The 24,012-nt window shown below is 42.0% G+C and overlaps 1 protein-coding gene across 1 annotated transcript; it reads right to left on the bottom strand.

Annotated features, from left to right (window-relative positions):
• Positions 1-10,792: 10,792 nt before the first annotated feature.
• Positions 10,793-11,366, bottom strand: LOC134436818 (G2/M phase-specific E3 ubiquitin-protein ligase). The gene is made up of 2 exons (XM_063186168.1): positions 11,168-11,366; positions 10,793-11,028 (listed from the first exon to the last, which is right to left on the bottom strand). The coding sequence occupies exons 1-2, from the start codon at positions 11,349-11,351 to the stop codon at positions 10,793-10,795; spliced, it is 420 nt and encodes a 139-aa protein (XP_063042238.1). The 5' UTR covers positions 11,352-11,366.
• Between the last annotated feature and the right edge of the window lie 12,646 nt (positions 11,367-24,012).

Here is a 24,012-nt window from a genome sequence, read left to right as displayed (position 1 = left end):
CGTTTTAGTGACAAACGAAAAAACAAATTTCGATCTGAATTTCCAAAATTTATTTTGTACTTCATTTCAAAACAACGCCAATGAAAAAAAGCCAACGTGCTATTTTTTATTTTTGATATTTTCATTTCTCAGCCTTATGTGCCCCGGAAGTACATAGCGTTTGCCCCTGCCGTTGGCGATGTTGCGAAACACAGGACGATGTTGCGCTCCACCGCGTTTCTCGTGGCTCTCATTTGACAGCGCGCACGACTGACATAGTTTTAAATGTCGTAGGCCTAGGCTACCTGAAGACCCCAGGTTTTATTAACAGTTTTGTAATAGACAACGACCACCGAACACTGTTTTGGTGTCTTGTGGGCTTACTATAGGCTTATCAGCGAAGCTGTCTTATGGAACAATGTGGAGATAGCCTATAGGCCTAAGTAGCCGAATGGGATCTGGATTATTATTATTTTTTTAAGGCATCTGTTTTCTAGGAACCGAAAGGAGCTGACTTTTGGTGGCAGGTGGTCGCGTCCACCATGACATTTTGACATTGTGTTGTTGTTGGACTCTCGGAAATAATTGCCCTCTGACGTTTTCCCCACTAGATCTAATGCCAAGCATTATTTTGTCATGAACCCTAGAAAGTCTCTAGTTTGCCAAATAAAATCTGTCTTCCTGGCGAATTCATTCCCTTTGTCATTGTCCCTCTTTTTCTGTTAGTAATTTTGACCTGGATATGTTTATCACTGTCATTTTTCTAAACCTACACAATGCGTGCGCAGCACTTAACACAGCAGGCATCTATCAAAGGAACGCACCGCGTGTGTGAGCTGCATTCTCCTTATCCCTCATGGAATGGCAAGCCATGTTGAGAGACTTTAATAGGCTAATTCAATTTACTCCCGATTTGGTTGAGATATTAGGCTTCAGTAAAATGTCAGCACCACATCAACGTTATTTTGGCAAGTGTAGCCTAATGTGCTGATGCAAGTACGACGGTGAAACAAAACGCTAGGCTTACAAATAGTAGGGCGCAAGGCTTCCTCAAGCTAACTGAAAATGGCCATTGCCACTGTCTTCAACGTGTTTTTACACATTCAAATACTCCCACTAAAGACATCTCCCAAACTCAACGATGAGTGCTGCCAGTGCACATTTCACCTAGCACCACACACGTGGACAGCTCGCAGTGCAATACAAGGGCTGCAGCTGCAAATGCCAGAGAGAATGATCGCACCTAGAGCTACTCAGAAATGTAACCTACTGTAGGCCTACTGAATTAGAATTAAAAGAATCTTTGGTGCCGCGATTTCAGCACCATGGACAGAGGGCGCCCGTCCACGCAGGCAAGGCGCGTCAGGCCATGTAGAAGGACATGAAAGCTTTTCTGATACATTTTCATAAAAAATATTGTCGTTTGGATTTGCTTTAGACTGTGAATTTCACATATATGTTTCAAAACACCTCTTCTGACAACATCCAGTATGGATTTAGTTATGATTTTAACCTATTTAATCAAGGTCAGCTTGTAGGCTATAACTTCCGGGGTACATGCGGCCGAGAAATGAAAATATCAAAAAATAAAAATAGCACGTGAACCTTTTTTTCATTGGCGTTATTTTGAAATGAAGTAGAAAATAAAATTTGGAAATACAGGTCAAAATTTGTTTTTTCGTTTTTCACTAAAACGAAATAATGAAATAACCAGCCGTTTTTTCGTTTTTTTGTTATTTGGTTCTGAATCGAAAAACAAAAGAACGAATGGTACACGGACCCAAAAGTGTTTGTGTCTGTGACTTTTTAGTCTGTGAAAACCTTTCTCGGACAGGGTAAGCACACATATTCAGTACACATATATACTAGGCATGGTACGGTTTGCGTTGCAAACCGAGACCGTACGGTTTGCATGTCACGGAACGGGGTAGTGGGCAACCGCACAGTGCCCACGGTTTCAAAAAGAAAAAAAAATAGTGACCACCGGCGGACGACGCTATTAAAATCCTACTACTTTTACAAGCATAAAACACAAAGACTACGTAGGATATTGAGTGTGGAAAGACTGATTTCTATCAGCCAACTGAAAGGCATATTAAATGTAACAGCATGACTAGGCTACAGTAGCCTACAAGCAAGTGCAGTCGGTCAGCAGCGTCACCCATCCCCCCTCTCTCTCCACGTTAGCGCAAGTGACTGTTCCCAGCCTTTATGCTGACCATTTTAAATTAAATGAACATGAATTTACAAACAATGACAGATTAGCAGAACAAAGTATACTATGACTTACGTTACAGTAGCCTAGTGTAGGCTATATCCACGTGGCATTGAATGGGGATTCCGGACGGCAAAATGCGAGATTTGAACATATCCATCAGATTCACTGCGCTGTCCTTAACTGCAATCAACTGTAGGCCTAATTACATGTAGCCAGTTAAACTCTGACGGACGGAAGGGGACTTTGTGCTGTTGCCTAGTTAACATTGATGTTTAACACTATAACAAAAATAAAATTTGACTGTTTTAAAAGGCTCAGCTTCACAGGAGTTTTGTGAAACATTCTTGTGCATACACTTCTAAAAAAAACGATCTTTTAAAATTATTTGTTACCTTAATTTTCACATTTTAACATAACATAACCCTATCACTTGTTCACTTAAAATTGAATTTGACTTCTGATTTTACTTCTATGCTTCTCACGGCCGGCAGTTTCATGCTAGGAAGCAACTGATTCATAAGCGCAAAACTCGCAGAAAGCGGTATCAAAATAAAAGTCCAATTCGTTCTCAGTGTGTCATTAACCAAAATAGTCATACTGCACTGACCTAATGGTCCCATTGCCTACAGGAGTGTAGCTGTTTTATTTTTACACGTCAAATGTGTTATAGCATGTAATATTTGAATATTTGTCAACTTAAAAGTTAGGACTTAGTTTTTGTGAAATAAATGGAAGCATGTTAAAATCATTGATATCTTTCCTCTTTCAGTTGGGTTAAATGAAGTGAAATTCAACATACCCGTGATAAGCTTACATTTTCATTCTAATTTTTGTTTAATACATTTTATTAAAAAAAAAAAAAAAAACAGAACCGTACAAAACCGAAAACCGTGACCTTGAAACCGTGATATGGACCGAACCGTGACATTTGTGAACCGTACCACCCCTAATATATACCTATATAGCCTATTTTACTACACCTGTGACCTATATAGCCTACTGTAGGCTATTTGGATAAGGCGCAGGGACAGTGACCTCTGTATGCATAGGATCATCCTGGATGATTATCAGCATAGCTCAGTGAATGAATGTTACAGATTGTCACTTACATTTCACAGAACTAATGGGCACAGTGTCAAGATAATGGGCATAAAACAGGCCTAATTTGTATCATGAGGTGTACCCTCCTGAAATCAGTTTCAGGAAAAGGAGTGGAGAGGCGGAGCAAATCAGCACCACCTCTCCGTTATCTCATCTCTGACTTATAAACTGCTTCTATTCATTTAGGTATCGTAGGCTACTGTTAGGCATACCGAGATGGGTCGAAAATACACACAGCCAAATTAGGCCGACGTTATGTAAGGGTTAACGTTCGGCGAGAAGGTCGCTACCGTGGAATAGCAGCACGACAGAGAGAATCTTTAGACCCCGACGCGGAGCTTCTCTCTGAAGTGCTGCTATTCCACAAAGCGACCGACTCGCCGAAAGTTAACCCGCTTATTATATGGATATACTTAAATGATTCACACATGCGGGGACATTTCTTTAGACCTATTTAATGTTAAGATTGTTGCTGCGCAAAACAAAACAGTGCCGTTGTGGAACACCGCTAGGCAACAGCTAGGTAGGCTAGCCAGGACAACAGGTGTTGTCTATCACAGCAGCTGATTAGAGTGACAAAAGACCGGACACTCTGCGGAGTGGTATGAAACATTCGCTTCTAGCCACTGACTTGTATACAAGCCAGTGGCTTTAGCAGTGAACGTCTTGTTGCCATTGACAGCGGTAGCCAGGACAACGGGTGCTGTCTATCACAGCAGCTGATTAGAGTCTTGTTGAAAAGTCGCTTTAGCAGTGAAAAGTCTTGTTGCCATTGACAGCGGTCTGTTATAGACCAACCCGTCCGTTATCGAAAAATAACAGACGTCCGAACGTTGGGGAGCCCCGTTGAAATGAATGGAGCATTCGACAGATGACGTCACAACCATATAATAACACATTATAATATACGTTATAAAGTAACACCTAAAGTCGACCGCCTGAAGGCAATCAGAAGCGGCACCCTCGCCCCTCACGCATAGCGCAGCGCTTTCCTCTCCAGTCTCTCCTGTTCCGCCCCCTCTTCTGCTTTAGTGACTAGACAAACTCTACTAAAGACAGTCCAACCACGGTGACCAACCCAGTTTTCAACAAGTCTAAAATGTGTGTTATAGGGTAGCCTGCGTCTTCATTTCGCCGTGCGCGACGGTGAAAAAAAAAACGCAGATATTTCCCCAAGCCACGTATCGAATTTCTACGGGATGTACAACGTCTAACAGGATAATCCATTCTTTTTTGTAGCAGTGGTTTTACTTACTGTCTTTCATAGAGGGAAATGACATACTTTATCTTTATGTTTTAGCTTTTTCGCCTACTCCAGCTTAGGGGAAGACGCACGTCAAAGTTCATCACCAAGTGAAACATAGCCTATTTCTATAAACACATGATGACTGCAATTACTTTAGGGGCGACATATGGCATTGTATTGCATAAAACGCATGACAAGATAGGCTACTTGGTGGTTGCCTGTGCTATTTAGAGGTTTATTCAGTGAAATTACGCATATCGCCCTGTGGGTTTGGATGACAATAAACGCTTCTCGCATGTTCTAAGGAAATCCCCCGTAACCATTTACAAATCGCCAACAAAAACATTCTCACAACCCCGCAAATGTTCATTAGTTTGTGTTCAGGGTCATAATGTTTCCTAGGTAGGCTACACCGTGTTCCTGTGTTTGACAGGGGAGGTCCCAAACAGCCGATTGACCGTCTGTGTTGCAATCTCAGCAGCAACATCTTTTTTCTTATAATAATGGCTGCAATTACTTGAGGGGCGAAATACGCAATTGCATTGCACACAAAACATCACGACAAGTTGTCGTTTGGGGCAGGAATATGCTACTTGCTTCAGATTTATTCAGTGAGTGGAACCAGTCGCATGGGTTCAGCTCGCTTGGAACAGGGCTTCGCCTTCGCGTCCGCGTCGCTTGTGTTCAAATGGGAACTCCCCTACATAATGAAGTCTTCAAACAAACCACTTCTCTCAATCCCGAAACTTTCAATTGAGTTGTGGTTAGGATCATTTATGTTTGTAAAACTGTTTATGTATGTAAGACTGACGCCACGTTCCTATTTCACTCCCTATTCGAATTGGCTGTTCTTCTCTGTAGCCACGGCTAAGCTAGCAATAGGAGACGCATTAGGCCTTGAGCCAGGTCCCAAAAATTGACCTCTCGCAATCGAACGGGTGGGCAAGTTCTAATCTGTTTTTTTGACTTCTTGGACATCTCAAGTAAACAGTTTGGCATGATAACCATTGCAAACAGGTAGCTTTTTGGTAGTTATCATGTGTTGAAATGGTGGACCAGTAATATGGAAATGTGAAAATCGGTATTGTGGTTCTTTGCTATTATGTAGTTAATTGACCACACAGGGTGCTTGAATTACCTCAGGGATGCTTCCCCTTCTATTAAGACCCTACAGGGGTTGTTAGAGCACACTAATAGGCCTAATAGAATCACCTCAGCAATATGTGAATGACAAAATGTGATAAAAAGGATAACATATGAAATCCGTTTTTTATGTTTTTTTTATTTTTACTTTTTTACTTTTCCCCCAACAGCAAAGCAACACCAAAAACATAATGAATTAACACATACTAACATGTGACAACCATATACTGTACATTAATATGGCATGATAACCATTGCAAAGAGGTAGTTAGTGAAAGATCATGCGTTGAAATGGTGAACCAGTAAAACGGAAATGTGAAAACTGTATTGTTGTTGTTTGTTATTATGCAGTTTTTTGACCACACAGGGTGCTTACATTTCCTCAGGGATGCTTTCCCTTCAATCAAGACCCTAAAACTGTTGTTAGACCATACCAATAGACCTAATAGAATCACCTAAGCAATATGTGAATGACAAAATGTGATAAAAATGACAACATGTGAAATCGTTTTTTTTTATATTATTATTAAACTTGTCCTGCAACAGCAAGAATAACATGAACAAACACCATGAACAAATACACATTAACCATATTAAAATAAACTAAAGAGCATTATTTCAGTCCTCAAGATCTGACTCAGTCCAGTAAGCATCTGGAAATATGTCACTATGATTATCCTCTTCATGCTGATATACGCATGTCTTGAGTTTTTAGAGGGTTGTGCATTTTGAGCTACTTCTCAGACATTGGCAATCCGGCAGTTTGCATTGATGGCTGTACTTGCAAGACATCAGTTGTAGCACTGCCTCAGGGGCTGGAGATTGCCGCATCCATAATGAGCTGGTCATTTTCATAGTTGGCCCAACCATGGTCAAGTGGGCTTGGGATTTGTGGATGCTGCTGAAGACTTGCTCTCAAGATGCCAGCCTTGATAGTTGGCAAACATAGCATGCATGAGGAGGCAGTCCTCACATGGTGGAAGTTGGCTTGATTCACACACCATGCTGAGTGCAGAAAAGCTGGTAGCAGGTTGTATTTATGTTCTACGTATTTGTCGATGTTATGTAGAGTTGACACCTAAATGCTTCATGAATACATACATGGACAGCTCCAAGTCCTGCCCCAGCTTATGAAAAGAGCTCTGATCTCATCGTGAGCTTTAAGGCTCTGAGCTTTCCACGGCCTGCACTGTCCTTTTGTGTTTTTATGATTATTTTTTGTATTTACTTTACATTATTTTTCTATTGTAGCCCTAGCCCCTTCCCCCTTACATTAGAAAATCTGTATTTCATGTTAAGATATTCCCTATCAAATAACCTGGTGGCTCGGTAGTACTCGCACTGGGTACAAAGTAGTTCAAGAAAACTGTCATGTAGTGTACCCCGGTTGTCATGTGGTGCACCCCGGCCGGCTGGCTTTAACGTTGTAACGCAGTCCCTCTGTTATAACCTTATTGTCACCAAATGGTAATGGCCAAGTCTTAATCGGTTACCTAAGACTTCTTGCATTGTTAGCAATGTTGTTATAATGTAGTTGAGCGTTTTCAGCCAAGAGTGAATTGGCCTGTCGCCAGGCCCATTTGCAGTAGGAGGCTATAAGAGGTGGAAAGAATACAAAAAAATGTAATTAAGTAGGAATAGTAAAATACCATTACTTGGTTCAAATTCTACTCAAAGTGGAAGTAAAAAAAATCTACTTGAGTAAAAGTAAAAAAAAAAAAATACAAAAAATGTAATTTGAGTAAAAGTTAGTTACTTTCAGTTTGTATTTCTATTGCTTTCCTTAAATAGCACCCTTCATGACCTCTGTCTATCTCTACACAAGTCATCTTCCAATAACCTGGCACAAACCTGAATAATAACCTGAACAAAATTATGTGTGCCCTGGTGTGGCAAAATTGCAGGCCTAGGGTCAGCTCATTGATACAATAGCCCATTACTCTGAATTTAGGGGTCTGGATTTCATTGTGTTTGGGTCTGGGACCTTCAATTTCAAAGGCTGGGAAGCCTACCAAAGGAAATAGTCTGGTGGATTTAATTTAATTTCCTGTTGTGAGATTACATTTATGAATAAATTTTGTTAATAAATGATAAGTCTTGTATATCTTCTAAAAAACTTGTTTTCAGGCTGCGTTGCTACTCCCTCAGATCTAGTCCCTGGTGTGTGCTCTACTATTCTCAGCCAGTTGCTTGCAACTTGTGTACCGTCTGTGGGCTGTCGGACTAATGGTATGGGGCCGGCGAGCCCTAAATAGTAATCCAATAGATTAGTTCAAAATAGATAGTTTATGGTAAATGGTAATAACACACAATTTCCCTTCATGTCTGACAGATTTTCCCCTTTATTTCAATTTTGCCTTCCTCAGTACTCAAGGTAGATGTAAGTAAAATACTTGGGCCAAATTGTAATTTGAGTAAAAAATAAAATCACCCATTTTAATAACTACTTTGGAAACTACAAATTACACATGTATGAGGTACAGGTAAAGTACACAAGTATGAGGTGGCCCCTTGTCAGTATATCAGGAATATACACATCACCACTAAAAGTGTATAGGCCTTTTCCCCACACATGTGTTAAGCATGCATGTACAAGAAAAGGTATTGTATAAACTTGAATTGATGTCTATCCCTGATATTGTCTAAAGGGTGCCTCGTACTTAAGTAATACTTATTACTACAACCCCTTAGAGCAGCACTATGGCTCTCTGTAATTTCATAGCAATGTTGTTATGATGTAGTTAAGCATTTTCAGCAAGTGAATAGGGTCGCTGGCGACCCCAGCTGCACTAAGAGGCTACATGTTTTTGGGAAACTCAGCCTAAGACGACATTATAAGAGTTACCAGCAGGGACAGCCAGATGAAGGTAGATATTTGAGCAGAAGGAGACAAATGCAAGCAGATAAAGCTCATAGAGTCAACTCCATCTGTCAGGCACAGACGCACAGCCACTGCCACACCAACACGCATGCACATTATGTGTATTCTCTGGGTTATGTGTGGAATGATCAAAATTTGAGAATAGCATAACATATGAATCTAGAAACCACCACTTATTTTCACATGGTAAATGTTCTTTCATTACCAGACACTGAAGTAGTAACTGTAAGAGAATGCAACTCTTCAATTTTTTGATTGTTAATAATCGTGAAACGTGTAATCTGTTATTCCCTGTTACTGGCCTGCTCTCTGGACTCTTCATACAGTATGTTGCTTTGAAGGTGGGGTGATCCCTCACCCCCACTACTTTCAGTGCAGAGTGGGTCAGTCTGTTGATTTGGGACTTTACTTTTATGATTAGATTTCCAAACCCAAGTGATTGTATCATAGGCATGCACAGATATAGGAACGGACTTGGTGGTGCTAAAGCACCTGCCCCTTCGCAGTATTGGACAAAAAAGGCCCTTTTTGACAGTTCCCTTTTATTTTGTCACAATGTGTTCCATATTGGCATGATCATGCGGTAGAAATTCTTCAGATCAAAAGCATGTGACAATTCCCCCTGATATAATATAGTTTATAATTCAAGGGTAGGGAATGTAACTTATGTCTCAAGGGCCGTTTACGGCCCCTGATGTAATTTTAATCGTATGCAGTTTCAAATGGAATTTGACATGCTTTGTAAAGAACTCTTAGAAATTTAATTTGCAATGCACTTAAGTTGTTTTCAGGGGACCTAGTGGAGGTGGGGTCTGTTGTGAAGGTGCCCACCTTCAATATAGGCCTAAACAGCAGGGGGAAATCCTGATCTGTGTTCATAGTGCAGCCTTTTGTAAAATTTGAAGTGGTCCACGAATGAAAACGGCTCCCCACTCCTGCTCTAACCTAGCAAGGCAACTGGAAGTTCCACACGCCCCCCACCCCCACCTTGAGCAACTGCCCCCAAAAATGTCTGTGCATGCCACTGGATTGTATAGTGTAGTACACTCTCAATAACAGCATGGTACAAAAAGTTACTTTATCCTCTCCGAACACCCTTAGTCGATGTAAAAAGTGTAGTCTCTGCTTTATCAAATAGGTTGTCTACATATCAAATTCGAGTGTGTCTGTAAATTAGTTTACATTTAAGTACATGTACATTACACTTTGTTTGGATAATGAAACATAACTATTAAGGAAACTTGTAATACAAAACCCACCTGTATTGTAATGTACTGGGAAAATTGTGTGGTGAGGCATAGGAGATTTATTTTTTTTACCCAATCTTCCAGTATTTTCACTCTTGAGAAATAAACCCTCATTTTTAAATGAAAAGTCAGTGAAAATGGGGGCCTGAATTAAATTAAGTGGGAAATATGTGTAACGTGCCCTTTTAACTATCCAAGAACTTTGTATAACATCTTTTCCTATGAATATATTTATCTCAAAGTCATTTTTATGTTCAATTTATCAAGATATTGGCAAATTAGCCTAGGCGTTTTTAGTGTAAAATGGTTCAAATAAGAAATACATGATAAATATGATAAAGCTACTGTTCTGCAAAGGTTATCATACCAATTCATAAACTGGACATATATAGCAATAATAAAATACCAACAAGACTTTGCCCACCCTTTCGATTGCGATCGGTGGTCTGGCTCATGGACTACATCACCTAAGGTCATATTATAAATGTCTACACATATACAATCAACTTGTGGGAAAATATAATGTCACTACACATAAACCACCAAGACAAATTGCATTTGGAATGTATTTGGGCTTGAATTAGAGGAAATTATGTGCACAATCTCACAACGCCGATCCTCCTTTGTTTCGAAATAGTGACTTGCAACGCACTTCCGCGTCTGGGTTTTCAAATGGAAATTACTCTAAAAAAATGCACTAAGAGGGGTCGAAATTCTTAGAAAGGATTGAAGTACCACATGTCTGCCACCCAGTGGAAAGGAGTATGGACAAGATTTTACACTCTATTCGACGTGACAGCCCACCTAATTCAATACCGCGGCCTGTCGCAATTTTGCGACGACGGCATTAAAAGGGTTAAGTTGCGATATTAAGCAATGTTTTGTTACTTAGATGGTACAGATACGCATGCAAAATTACTTTTTGAATGATTGATTTTATTAATAATAAATATATAAATAGAATTACATTAAAAAGGCTAGTACATGCCAAAGCCAGGGCAGTTTTGGATTCCAAAGCTCATGCTGTCCTGAAACATCTCATAAGTCTGCAAAATAGGAATCTCAATGGTGTTGGCACAGGTGCGGCCTTGGGGGAACCGGGACGTCCAATTGAAGACCAGCTGAGGTTTGGGATTCAGTCCAGCTGGGGGGAGGGACTTGAGCCCTGTGGCGAACATTAGGAGGTCCGCCAAGGAAGGACCGATTTCGCTGCCTAAATAAAATAAGTAAATCTTAATAACATGGTCTTCAAATGTGTTTTTTGTTAACATTGTATTCAAACTATTCACCTGAGTTTGTACACAACTGTGATAAAGAGTGGAATAAATAAAAGAATGGAAATGAAATGATACCTTGTATCTCAATGAGATAGTCTATCCAGAATCCCAAGACTCGGGTTTCGTCTTGGCGTCGGGTGCTCCCTGGTGCACTTAGGTGAAACTCGAACAGATTTTCAACTGTTTGGGAGGTCAGCGTTATCTCACTGCTACACATGAAGTCTTTGAAAAGAGAAGCATGTTGCTCCAGAGCCTGCATCAGGTTGAGGGTCGAAAGCCCATCCTTGAACCTAAAAAATATCCACAGACAACAGAAACACACACACACACACACACACACACACACACACACACACACACACACACACAAACCTTGACTGCCCAGAACACTTGCCGTGTTAGAACACTATTAAATGAAAAATAGATTCACCTTGTATCTCATACAGTACAGTCGGTCCCCCTACAATGCACACCCTTTACCGAGGTAATGCCACGTCATCCACCTCGGTACGTACCGGGCCTAGCTGCAGTGTACCCAAACAACCGCCGGGTGGCACTTGGGAGCGCTTGGAATGTTTTAGACGATGCTGACGGCATATTAATATATGCTCATATTCACCAGCACGCACCGATTCAGCGGATAACAACATGCCTATAAATTGTGTGAGAACACCTCCAGGAAGTAGGAAGAGTCATAAAAAGAATAGCCTAAATAATGTAATGAATTTTCTTTTTTTTTTTAAATGATGATCGGATGAATTGCATTAATGTGCAAGCTCTGACAAAATGTAAATTGAGTGTAGCCAGAAGCCATACCGATTATCGCATCGCAAGATTTGAAACGTCTAATATTGCAACTTCAGACTTGTTGTCTGGATGTGGATACTTTTTCGTTTGGTAAAAATTACTGAGAGTGCAATACACCTCACCGCAGTAACCTAACAGCGCTTCGTTTGAGCGTGTAAGCGTTGGCTATTTATCTCACATCGCCAACAGCTGGGGCGATAACCTAACCTACACTTCCCTAATGAATTTAATGTTGTCACATTGGCAAAAATTAGCAAGCGACTGATATTGCTGTTTTCGTGCTCAAATTAAGTGTAACCAACTGTCGGGTTATGTGTCGCAGGTGAGAAAGTGCGCATTTTTCCAGCGACACCTCTCCTTGTTACCAAATACCCTGGAGAGTACTGTACACCACAAATACGCCAAGACACAAATATTGAGTTTTAAAATAATATTTATTAACTAACAGAAATCTAAAAGAGTCCCGGGGCACCCCAAATCTATACAAGTCCGAAATTCCAAATTTCCTTGGAGATCCCCCCCACAGTCATCCGTTCCGAAGGAGGCGGAGGAGCGGTGGCCAGGTGTCCATCTATTGCGAGGCTGGGGAGACAGGAAGAGCTTGGTGACAGTAGGCTTGATTCCATAGGCAGTCCAAATGACACTCACTTCCATAATTAAGTAGGCTACGCAGGTAATCGCTGCACTTATTCCACGTGATTTACAACACTGCACTCGCTAGTCTAGGTGAAACGTTAGGGGTGAAGTTGCTCAGCACTCGCACACGGCACGGCTCACTGCAATGTGTGCTGCGATTCAAGGCCAGCGGTGTTAAAAGTGAGTCCAAGTACAACTGGGTTTGGAGAGAGAGAGAGAGAGAGAGGGGGGAAATATATGCTGGGAAATATAGGCCTATGCAATGTCATCTCATAATCATGGAGTTCCTCATGCGATTTCATCTGGGTCAGTCAGAAATGCATGCACCTTGCGCACCGGGAAGTGTGTTTTTTCAAACAAGAAAACTGGTTCATCATATGCATGGCTTAAACTGACTTTAATGTTTGCCAACGTGCTATAGTTTTCCTCTCATAATAGCACCTGGCGACTGTGACCACAGTTAGATGACCTCGCGCGCGTAAACCCATTAAAATATAGCCTAGCCTTCTGTGGCTATTCAGAGCAATATGAACCAATCAGGTCGGCGTTGCTATTAAGCAAAATACATCCCTGATGTCTACTTAACTAAAATAAGATGCATTTGTCTAATATTTGGAGACATCGCCTTGCTCTTTCTGCGGGGAATTAAGCGCCTCTCTCCCTCGCTCTCTCTCTCTCCCTCTCTCGCCCACACACACACACACACACACACACACACACAGTTTGGAGAGGACGCATTTAAACTGTAACAGTTTAGGCAGTAGGGGAGAGCAGGGACTCATGAAACTCGGGACGAATGAAACACTGCGATTTACTCGAAAACTTTAACATATCCGAAAGTATGAAAAGTCAAAGTTGTCAGGTTTACAGGCAAAAGGGATTTTAGTGTCAGTAGACACTGTCGGGACGAATGAAACACCCGTTTCATCCGTCCCTCTCGCCCATTGACTTAAAGCAGGATCAAAATAAAATGGGAGCACTTGAGATGACTATGTTCCAACTTGTCTTGAGCACCGTCGTAGCGCAACAAATCATTATCGTAAACATAGCCTAGATAATTGGAAATTACAAAAAATAGGCTACATTTTATAGACTTTGGCTATAGGCTAAGCCGACTCCTCTACCTGTTTGAATTAGTGCAGCCTTACAGGGAGGACGTTAATTTGGCATAGGTCAACTGCAAGAGACTACTAATTTGTGACTTGACGTGATGTGTGAATAATTAGGCTACGATATGCAACAGGCATATTTAGCCGCACTCAGTCATTCATTGGGTGAATGTCCCGACCCTCTGTGTCCGCGTGCATGCATGGGGTGGGGGAAAATACATCAAGCGTGCCATCACCACCCATCCCCCCGGACCCACGAAACCCACTGAAGATCCAAGCAATTGTAGTCTGTCAGTATTTTAGTGTGGGCCCAGGTAGGCCTAGTTGAATTCATGGCATGGCCTGGTTATCTCAATAGTGCCAAGAAGATGTTTGCCCTCAGGCTAGTGTGTTCATAAAGCGCATGTTCGATTTGCTGTAATAGGCTACGATCAGTAAGCCTCAACTTGTCTGTCGTGTCTTTTCCTTCTTTCGATATTTTGTAAAATAGGTCCACGTTAAAGCCTAAATACGATAATAGGCCTAAATAAGGCTAATAAAGTAAGCTAAATAAGTTAGGCCTAAATAAAGTTGTTTTAGCCTATGAACTCAGGCAATGCAGAAATTTGCGGAGGGATTTTGGATATCTTGGCCTATAGGCTACCGATGGCTTTATGAACTTCATGACTGGGCTACAAGATAGTCGGGTAAACATATTGACTTGTAGACCACCAACATCTGATGCTGAAGTGGGGGAGGGTGTTTTTTTTCACTTCAAATGTTCCCCGACACACACACACACACACACACACACACACACACACAGAGATACGCGCTAATCGCTCTCTCTCTCTCCGTCTCTCCCTCTCTTTCTCATTGTTGCTATACGTGCATCTGGATAGGCATAGGCAGTGTGGTCACCCAGCACATTTTCATAGAAATGCTGTGGGTTTTTTTTTTTAATGAAATCTTTATTCAGTTATTTGTGAACAGTCTCTGCGTTTCACTTTCGATGTTGCGTCACCGTGGACAAGTGTCTGCTCGAAAACTTAATGCAAAGCGGCTAAAATGTTCAGAACGTGTTGAACTTTTCAGAACATGAATGTTTGTCTGTGGGGGATGGGTGGGTTACAGCAGTGCAGTGCAGTGCACGGGACTGCACAGCCTTTTGTGACATGTCGTGGCGCGACAGGTTATCCAGCCTCCGAAGGAGTCATAGTTCCCCAGTCATAGCCTAAGCCTACTGTTGGTTCGCATCTCCACCGAAGCAACTGAATTTGCAGTCCTAATCACAGATGATTAGCCACACCTGGTGTAACAGATGTATTGTCATGTGTGCATCACATCCCCAGTTAACCGGAATCCCGTCGATCGCGCACAACAGCGCATTGAAAGGATGAAATGTTCACAAGCACCAATACAAAAAAAACGTCTTCAACCTATTAGTCCGTAGGCTATCCTGAGGATATCCGTTCCTGACTTGAATAGGTAGTGCAGAAATAATTAACAGACATCACTTAGCCTATAAGTTAGGAGCGGAATTGAGACGGTGAATGCAGGACAGAATAATGAAAACAAAACACCGTCGACTGGCGGTCTTGTTTAGGGATCACGCTTGTGTTATTATCAAATACCCAATGTTACGTGCGCAATTGGCTGACTCTTTCCACTTGTAGCCTAAAACTGAGGGAGGGATCAACATACAATGAGCTACACTGAAGCAGATTACTCTGCTTCGCAAAAAAAAACCCAGTGCACCAATAATACCCCCGTCTTCAACCTACTATTTAGGCTACCAGATATATAGGCTAGTAATAGTATTAAGTTGTGCTACCTTGTTTTTTGTGGTAACGACAGTGTAGATCAGGTAATAACCTGCAATAGGGGAAGCGGCATGCGCCAGTTTTAAAGACGGAATGTCGTCGCCAAATGTAAAATCACCTCTCTCATGCTGACATGACGGGGCACAACTTCATTAGGCTACAATGTTGTTCATGTCTGTTTGACTCACACTATACGAGTGGTTCAATTTGTGTTTTTGTGCTCATCGCACAAATGAGACAGACAGGCTTGCTTGATAGGGCTACACAAAGCAAGCGACATCGGTCCACTCAAAATGGTCCGAACTCCGCCGCTTGATTTCATGTCTCCTCAGTCTCTCCATTACGGTTTATTAGCCTACTCTGTTTTGCTATTTTCGTTATTCTTAGCCCTGGCATTACAGATGAAGCAACTGTGATCAGTGTGGTTGTGGAAACGGTTGAATAGGCCTATGGTCCTAAATTGGGTTATTGTGGTTGTGGTCTTGTTTAGGGCTCACACTTGTGTTATTATCAAATGCCCTATCAAATGCCCAATGCTAAATAAAACATGCAATTTGCTGACTGTATTTCTACTACTACTAAAACTGGGGGACGGGCAAGGACGGAAGCACAAACAGACCATAGACACAGGCAGACGCTGCTCTGCAAAAGCTGTGCTATACTGCCCCCCGCATTCCGAATGGCCACAGGGTGTAATGATCACGGTACGCTGTCGCGGCCCGGCACGGTAATGAGCAGATTGAAGTTACACCATCTGTAAGTTCAAGGAGTTTATCGTTATAGTCAATGAAGGCAATGAAACTGTGGGTTTTCTGTGAGTTTCAAGTAAAATATAGGAGTAACCAAAAAGTAGTAGTCAAAGAAACTATATCATGAAGTATGATACATTTATGTAAATAATAGTAATAATATGAGTAAATAATAAATTAACAAAGTTCATCAAATCAGTAAAATGAGATCCCCTCCCTACAATAAAGGTTAACCCCCAGTGATGTTGATATTTTTAAAAAGGTCCACAACACACCCACATTCCATGTATAAATTATCCATCCACAAACATAGCTCATAAAGTCAGTAGCCTAATTATAATTATATTTTATTCTGCTTCATTCACCTACCTTTGATGTGATCCGCGACAGTTGTGTATGCAGTCTTTCAGTCGGCAATAACTTTCTCCCTGAGGTAAAATGTAGAACTAGCTTCAATCAATCAATCACAGAAGAACACTTCCGAGCTTTTACATTATGAGTTCATGCCTCAAATTATAATTTACGTTTGTATTTCTTGGAATATACAACAGTGGCAGTTCTTGCTACATGTCAAAGTTACAGAATAGCAGACAGCGTTGTCAATAACAATGTTACCCGATTACCTGATGTGGTTCACTACAGCAGCGACAGTTGTGTATGCAGTCTTTCAGTCTTTCAGGCGGCAATAACTTTCTCCCTGAGGTAAAATGTAGAACTAGCTTCAATCAATCAATCGCAGAAGAACACTTTTCGAGCTTTTAGTTTATGAGTTCATGCCTCAAATTATAATTTACGTTTGTATTTATTGGAATATACAATAGTGGCAGTTCTTGCTACATCTCAACTTTACAGAATAGCGGACAGCATTGTCAATAACAATGTTACCCGATTGAGAGTACAAGAAGTCATCAACAAACATAGCTCAAAGTCAAAGCCAGTAGCAAAACTATAATTATATAATTCTGCTTGATTCAGCTACCTTTGATGTAGTCCCCGGCTGCAGCGACAGCTGTTTAAATGCCGTCAGATTATAATTTACGTTTGCGTTATTGGAATATAGTATACAGTAATAGACAGTGGCGAAAAGGTCTGTGCTACACCTCAACGTTACTGAATAGTGGACAGATATCGTTCCAGAGTAGGTAAGAAGTTGTCCACAAACAGATTATAAAGCTAGTTATTATAATTATATTTCACTCTGCTTGATTCACCTACCTTTGATGTGGTCCGCGACAGTTCTGGCAACACTGTTTCTGGCGACAGCTTCTCTCTGAGGTAAAGTACCGGTAAAACTAGCTTCATAGAACCAGAAATTCATATGCAGTCTCCCTGATATCATCATCCGATATGTTTGTTCACGGCGCCCTCTTCAGATTCGGATGACCACTTCAGGAGCACTTCCGTTGTGTTGTGGCTTACTTGCAGCGTTTTTCTGATGTGAAGCGCTTTCCGCTTTTGAAGTGGTTCTGTAATTGCAGCGCGTTTTCTTTTTTCAGCGCGTTTTGGTCTGCATCTTTTTTATTTGTGTCGTTTTTTCTTCTTGAAGTTGTTTTTTCTATACTTGAAGTTGCTTTCATTACTTTGAAATGCTTTCATTACTTGCAGTTGTTTTTTTTATTTGAATTACGATTGATACCCCTCGGCCACCGTAGGTGTCAAATGACACGTGAAAATACCAACGCATCTGACACTAAATCTGAACGTACAAATTTGGTGTCAAAAGACACGTTTCTTAAAACACTGATCTGATACCAAATTTGAACGTACAGATTTGGTGTCAAAAGACACGTTTTTTAAAACACTGATCTGACACCAAATCCGAACGTACAGATTTTGTGTCAAAAGGCACGTTTTCCACAACACCGATCTGACACCGAATTCGAAGGTACAGATTTGGTGTCAAAAGACACGTTTCTTAAAACACTGATCTAGCTCCCAAATCCAAAATGTTTTTGTCTGAACTGGATCCAGCTGTGCAGCTCACGGCTGTCCTGTTTTTAGGCGACCGCTTTGTTCTTTGCCTGACCTGACTGAGACCTTCACCCTCTTGATTTCTCCGTAAACTTTGACTATTTGATCCTTCATCTTTCATATTTTCACCTTCTTTGACTTTCCCCGCATCCTCTTTACTATCAACTATCAACCCTCCTTTTGACAATTTCTCTTTCTGGATCGACGACGTGAAACTTCAAACGTGAAACTCCGGTGAGTTGTCATTAGCATTTCACTAATAACATGTAAGATACCCATTAAAACCAATGGGGGCTTTTAGACTGTAATGAAACGTGGTTTCCACACTTATAACGGTACGGACATTGTGTTGGACTATTATTTAAGATTACCACAGGTGTCACCTCTGTATTATTTTATGAATAAGGTGAGAAGACATAGAAGTATGTTGATAAGATTTTGTTTCATATTTCATACACGAATCCCTTGAACCCAACGGACATTAGCCTACAACAGTGAAATCTTCGCGACCAGCAAAGCATTCTTTAAGTTTAACCCTTTTAATGCCAATGTTATTTTGGTGAAAATGCTCGATTTGGGCATCACATATTCAACAGGCTGTGGCTGGACAGATGTAACAGATAGAGCCTAACTGTAAAATACAAAAATGTTGAGGAAGACCCAAAGTTTATTTTGGGAGTAAATATGCATACCTAATTAGCATATTATGACGTCATATGGGGCGGCCATTTTGAATTTTTAATTAGTAATGGAAAATATTGATAATTTTCAATAGATTTTCAATAGATTATTGAATTTATTTAGAAATATGTGGCATCCCATTACTGTCATGTTGTGCACATACATTATGGTCAAGTAAAAAAGTAGTTTTAAGCCTAACATATAGTAAATATTGTAAATAATATTGTAATAATAATAACTAGCAAGAAACGGAATAACTGGGAGGTTGTTGCCTGGAGTGCCAAAAGTGTTTGCATCTACCTGTGACTTTTTAGTCTGTGAAAACCTTTCTCAGGCAGGGTAAGCACACATATTCAGTACACATAGCCTATATGCCTATATAGCCTATTTTACTACACTTGTGACCTATATAGGCTACTGTAGGCTATTTGGATAAGGCGCAGGGGCAGTGACCTCTGTATGCATAGGATCATCCTGGATGATCATCAGCATAGCTCAGTGAATGAATGTTACAGATTGTCACTTACATTTCACAGAACTAATGGGCACAGTGTCAAGGTAATGGGCATAAAAAAGGCCTAATTTGTATCATGAGGTGTACCCTTGTGAAATCAGTTTCAGGAAAAGGGGTGGAGAGGCGGAGCAAATCAGCATCACCTCTCCTGTTATCTCAGCTCTATTGACTTATAAACTGCTTCTATTCATTTTGGTATCATAGGCTACTGTTAGGCATACAGACATGGATCGAAAATACACACAGCCCAATTAGGCCGACGTTATCACGTTATAGTAGGCCTATACTTTATAAGTAACACCTAAAGTCGGCCATCTGAAGGCGATCAGAAGCGGGCACCATCCTCCCTCACGCATAGCGCAGCGCTTTCCTCTCCAGTCTCTCCGGTTCCGCCCCCTCTTCCATGCTGCTTTAGTGACATGACAAACTCTAATAAAGACAGTCCAACCACGGCGACCAGCCCAGTTTTCAACAAGTCTAAAATATTTGTGTTATAGGGTATGCGTCTTCATTTCGCCGTGCGCAACGGTAAAAAAAAACAAAAAAAAACGCGGATATTTCCCCAAGCCATGTATCGAATTTCTACGGGATGTACAACGTCTAACAGGATAATCCATTCTTTTTTGTAGCAGTGGTTTTCCTTACAGTCTTTCATAGAGGGAAATTACATATGTTATCTTTATGTTTTAGCTGTTTCGCCTACTCCAGCTTAGGGGAAGACGCACGTCAAAGTTCACCACCAAGTGAAATATAGCCTATTTCGATGAACACATGATGACTGCAATCACTTTAGGGGCGACATATGGCATTGTATTGCATATAAAACGCACGACAGAGAAATAGTGGTTGCCTATTTGGAGGTTTATTCAGTGAAATTACGCATATCGCCCTGTGGGTTTGGATGACAATAAACGTTTCTCGCATGTTCTAAGGAAAACCCCCGTAACCATTTACAAATCGCCAAGCAAACACATTATCACAACCCCGCAAATGTTCATTAGTTTGTGTTCAGGATCATGTTTCCTAGGTCTACACCGTGTTTCTGTGTTTGACAGGGGAGGTCCCAAACAGCCGATTGATCGTCTGTGTTGCAATCTCAGCAGCAACATCTTTTTTCTTATAATAATGGCTGCAATTACTTGAGGGGCGAAATACGCACTTGCATTGCACACAAAACATCATGACAAGTTGTCGTCTGGGGGCAGGCCAACTTGCTTCAGATTTATTCAGTGAATGAAACCAGTCGCATGGGTTCAGCTCGCCTGGAACAGGGCTTCGCCTTCGCGTCGCGTGTGTTCAAATGGGAACTCCCCTACGTAATGAAGTCTCCAAACAAACCACTTCTCTCAATCCCGAAACTTTCCATTGAGTTGTGGTTAGGATCAGTTATGTTTGTAAAACTGTTTATGTATGTAAAACTGACGCCATGTTTCCCTGTGTTTGGCAAGGGGATCTTTTTCACTGCCTATTCGAATTGGCTGTTCTTCTCTGTAGCCACGGCTAAGCTAGCATTGCCGACGCATTGCCTACGGCCATATTATAAATATCTACACATATACAATCAACTTGTGGGAAAATATAATGTCACTAAACATAAACCACCAAGACAACTTGCATTTGGAATGTATTTGGGCTTGAATTAGAGGAAATTATGTGCACAATCTCACAACGCTGATCCTCCTTTGTTTTGAAATAGTGACTTGCAACGCAACTTCCGCGTCTGGGTTTTCAGATGGAAATTACTCGAAAAAAATGCACTAAGAGGGGTCGAAATTCTTAGAAAGGATTGAAGTACCACATGTCTGCCACCCAGTGGAAAGGAGTATGGACAAGATTTTACACTCTATTCGACGTGACAGCCCACCTAATTCAATACCGCGACCTGTCGCAATTTTGCGACGACGGCAGTAAAAGGGTTAAGATGATTTGTAGAGTGGGCTCATGCATATGTGACGGAGGTCATCTTGCACCTGTTCACCCCCCTCGGGGATCGAACGTGCGACCTCGTCAACTACAACGGTTCGGCAATGGGAGACACAGTACGATACCGCTGGGCGAAGAGACTAGTCTCTCGGCCCAACGGCACGAGACTGTATGAGGCTATCGGAGGGAGGTTTTTACTAACGTTCCACGCCAACTTAGTTAGCCTCAGTTACACTCTCCCCTCTAAACCTCACTCCCATCCCGGGTCAGCGGCACCACTGTGACGGAGGTCATCTTGCACCTGTTCACCCCCCTCGGGGATCGAACGTGCGACCTCGTCAACTACAACGGTTCGGCAATGGGAGACACAGTACGATACCGCTGGGCGAAGAGACTAGTCTCTCGGCCCAACGGCACGAGACTGTATGAGGCTATCGGAGGGAGGTTTTTACCAACGTTCCACGCCAACTCTGTGTTAGTTAGCCTCCGTTACACTCTCCCCCTTAAACCTCACTCCCATCCCAGGTCAGCGGCACCACTGTGACGGAGGTCATCTTGCACCTGTTCTCCCCCCTTGGGGATCGAACGTGCGACCTCGTCCACTACAACGGTCCGGCAATGGGGGAGACAGTACGATACCGCTGGGCCAAGAGACTAGTCTCTCGGCCCAACGGCACGAGACTGTATGAGGCTATCGGAGGGAGGTTTACCAACGTTCCACGCCAACTCTGTGCTAGTTAGCCTCCGTTACACTCTCCCCCTTAAACCTCACTCCCATCCGGGTCACGGCACCACTGTGACGGAGGTCATCTTGCACCTGTTCACCCCCCTCTGGGATCGAACGTGCGACCTCGTCAACTACAACGGTTCGGCAATGGGAGACACAGTACGATACCGCTGGGCCAAGAGACTAGTCTCTCGGCCCAACGGCACGAGACTGTATGAGGCTATCGGAGGGAGGTTTTTACCAACGTTCCACGCCAACCCTGTGCTAGTTAGCCTGCGTTACACATATCTGCGGCCCATATATTGTCATGAGCATCACTTGTTGAATAAGTTCTTCTTTTCGTGTTTCAGGTGGGAAAAGCCAACGCAAGCGCCCTCTTCAACATTGTAAAGCCCTGACACAGACTGCACTCCCGCTCCAAGTCCAAGTGGCAGCTTATTGCTTTAGATAAATACATTGATCAAGCATTACACATGCTTCATTCTTTTGCATAACTAGGCTATACAATAATTGTAGTAATAATGGAATAATGGCCTCATAAATGCTATAGGATAAAGCATAGGCCAAAGTAGCCCCAAAAAGAAAAAGTAAGCCCATGGTGCTGCGGCAGGTCTTATTTTCGGTGTCAAAAATAGGTGTTGAACACGTAATAAAACCTAACTTTACACCTTATTTGTACGTCCGTGGACGTGTTTTTCCTAACGTGTTGTTTGACACCCTTTTGAAACGTTTAGAGAACGTGTTGGACACCAAAAAATAACCCTTTTGGAATGTGTTGAGCACGTAATGGGCAACCTACAAATTAACCATATCTGAACGCAATTCCGAACATTTCTGTCTTTCTGTTGAACATCTCTCCAAAATTGCTTCATAGCTGACAGCTTAAATTGCATTCACTATTGTCTTGGATGTCTGCATGAATACAGGACTGATTGTTTTGTTTCATTACTGTCTCTAGTAATTGGCTGGTGTGTGTGTATGTGCAAGCGTACCTGTGTGTGTGTGTGTGTGTGCGTGCAAGCGTACCTGTGTGTGTGTGTTTCAGCTTTGATTCTGTTTTCAGAACCTAATCTTGCTTTCTTGTCTGTATGTGAGTGTGTGTATTGTTGTCACTTGTGTGTGTGTGTTTGGCAGAATGGAATAAAAGCAAGTTTTTGATTGGTATGTGACGTGATGTGTGGAAATTTGTCTGTGACATGTGTAACGTTGTGTGTATGTCTGGGTGTTTGTGTGACTGATTGTGTGTGTGTGTGTGTGCGTGCATGCATGCATGCATGCATTTGGGAGTCTATCTGCGGCATGCAATTTTCCCGCTGAGAAGACTGAAGTCGAACCGAAGAAATCAGACAGGGCGGGAGAGTGATCGAATGACTGAGCATGAGAGAGACAGGCCGTATTATACGTGTGCGTGTGTGTGTGTGTGTAAGACAAAGAGGTTGAGAAAATGGATGAAAAATGGGCGCATTTCCTGTGCATCAGAGCGGTGACATTACAGGGGTCATCAGGGGTCACGCGGATTCCCATTCGCTCGGATGGAGAAACAGAACAGGAAGATGAGTGTGGACATCAGCACTCACACACACACAGACAGATGCGGTACACACTATTCTATCCAGGAGGAACACACTAACCTCAGCATGAATACTAAGACTGAGAGGGAGGGGAGCAGAGAGAGAAAGCCAGAGAGAAAGAGAGAGAGAATAAAGAATCAGACAGGAAGTGGGGAAGAAAGAAAGAGCGTAATAAAAGAAAGGTTGCCTGCTGACCCACAACAAAGACAGATGAGGCAGAACAAAGCAGGTGGGAGGCTTCAATACAACTACTTCCCATCAGCGGCATTAAAGTGTGTGTGTAGTGGGAGTAAGGTGTGTGTGTGTATACAGGCTGGACGATTATATGGCACATGCCTTTCCCGCTCACAGATACATATGCTCACTCACTCACTCACTCACTCACTCACACACACACACAAACACACACACACACACACACACACACACA

This window comes from Engraulis encrasicolus, chromosome 20 (genome assembly GCF_034702125.1).
Source record: "Engraulis encrasicolus isolate BLACKSEA-1 chromosome 20, IST_EnEncr_1.0, whole genome shotgun sequence".
NCBI classification, from domain to species: domain Eukaryota; kingdom Metazoa; phylum Chordata; class Actinopteri; order Clupeiformes; family Engraulidae; genus Engraulis; species Engraulis encrasicolus.
This window is presented reverse-complemented; position numbering and strand designations above follow the sequence as displayed.

What these genes read in the sequence shown, in the direction of transcription:
- LOC134436818 (XM_063186168.1), bottom strand. Translation starts at nt 11,351, where the DNA reads ATGCAGGCTCTGGAGCAACATGCTTCTCTTTTCAAAGACTTCATGTGT. An exon ending in CTATCTCATTGAGATACAAG is followed by an intron (nt 11,029 to 11,167) that starts GTATCATTTCAT and finishes TATTTTATTTAG; the next exon opens with GCAGCGAAATCGGTCCTTCC.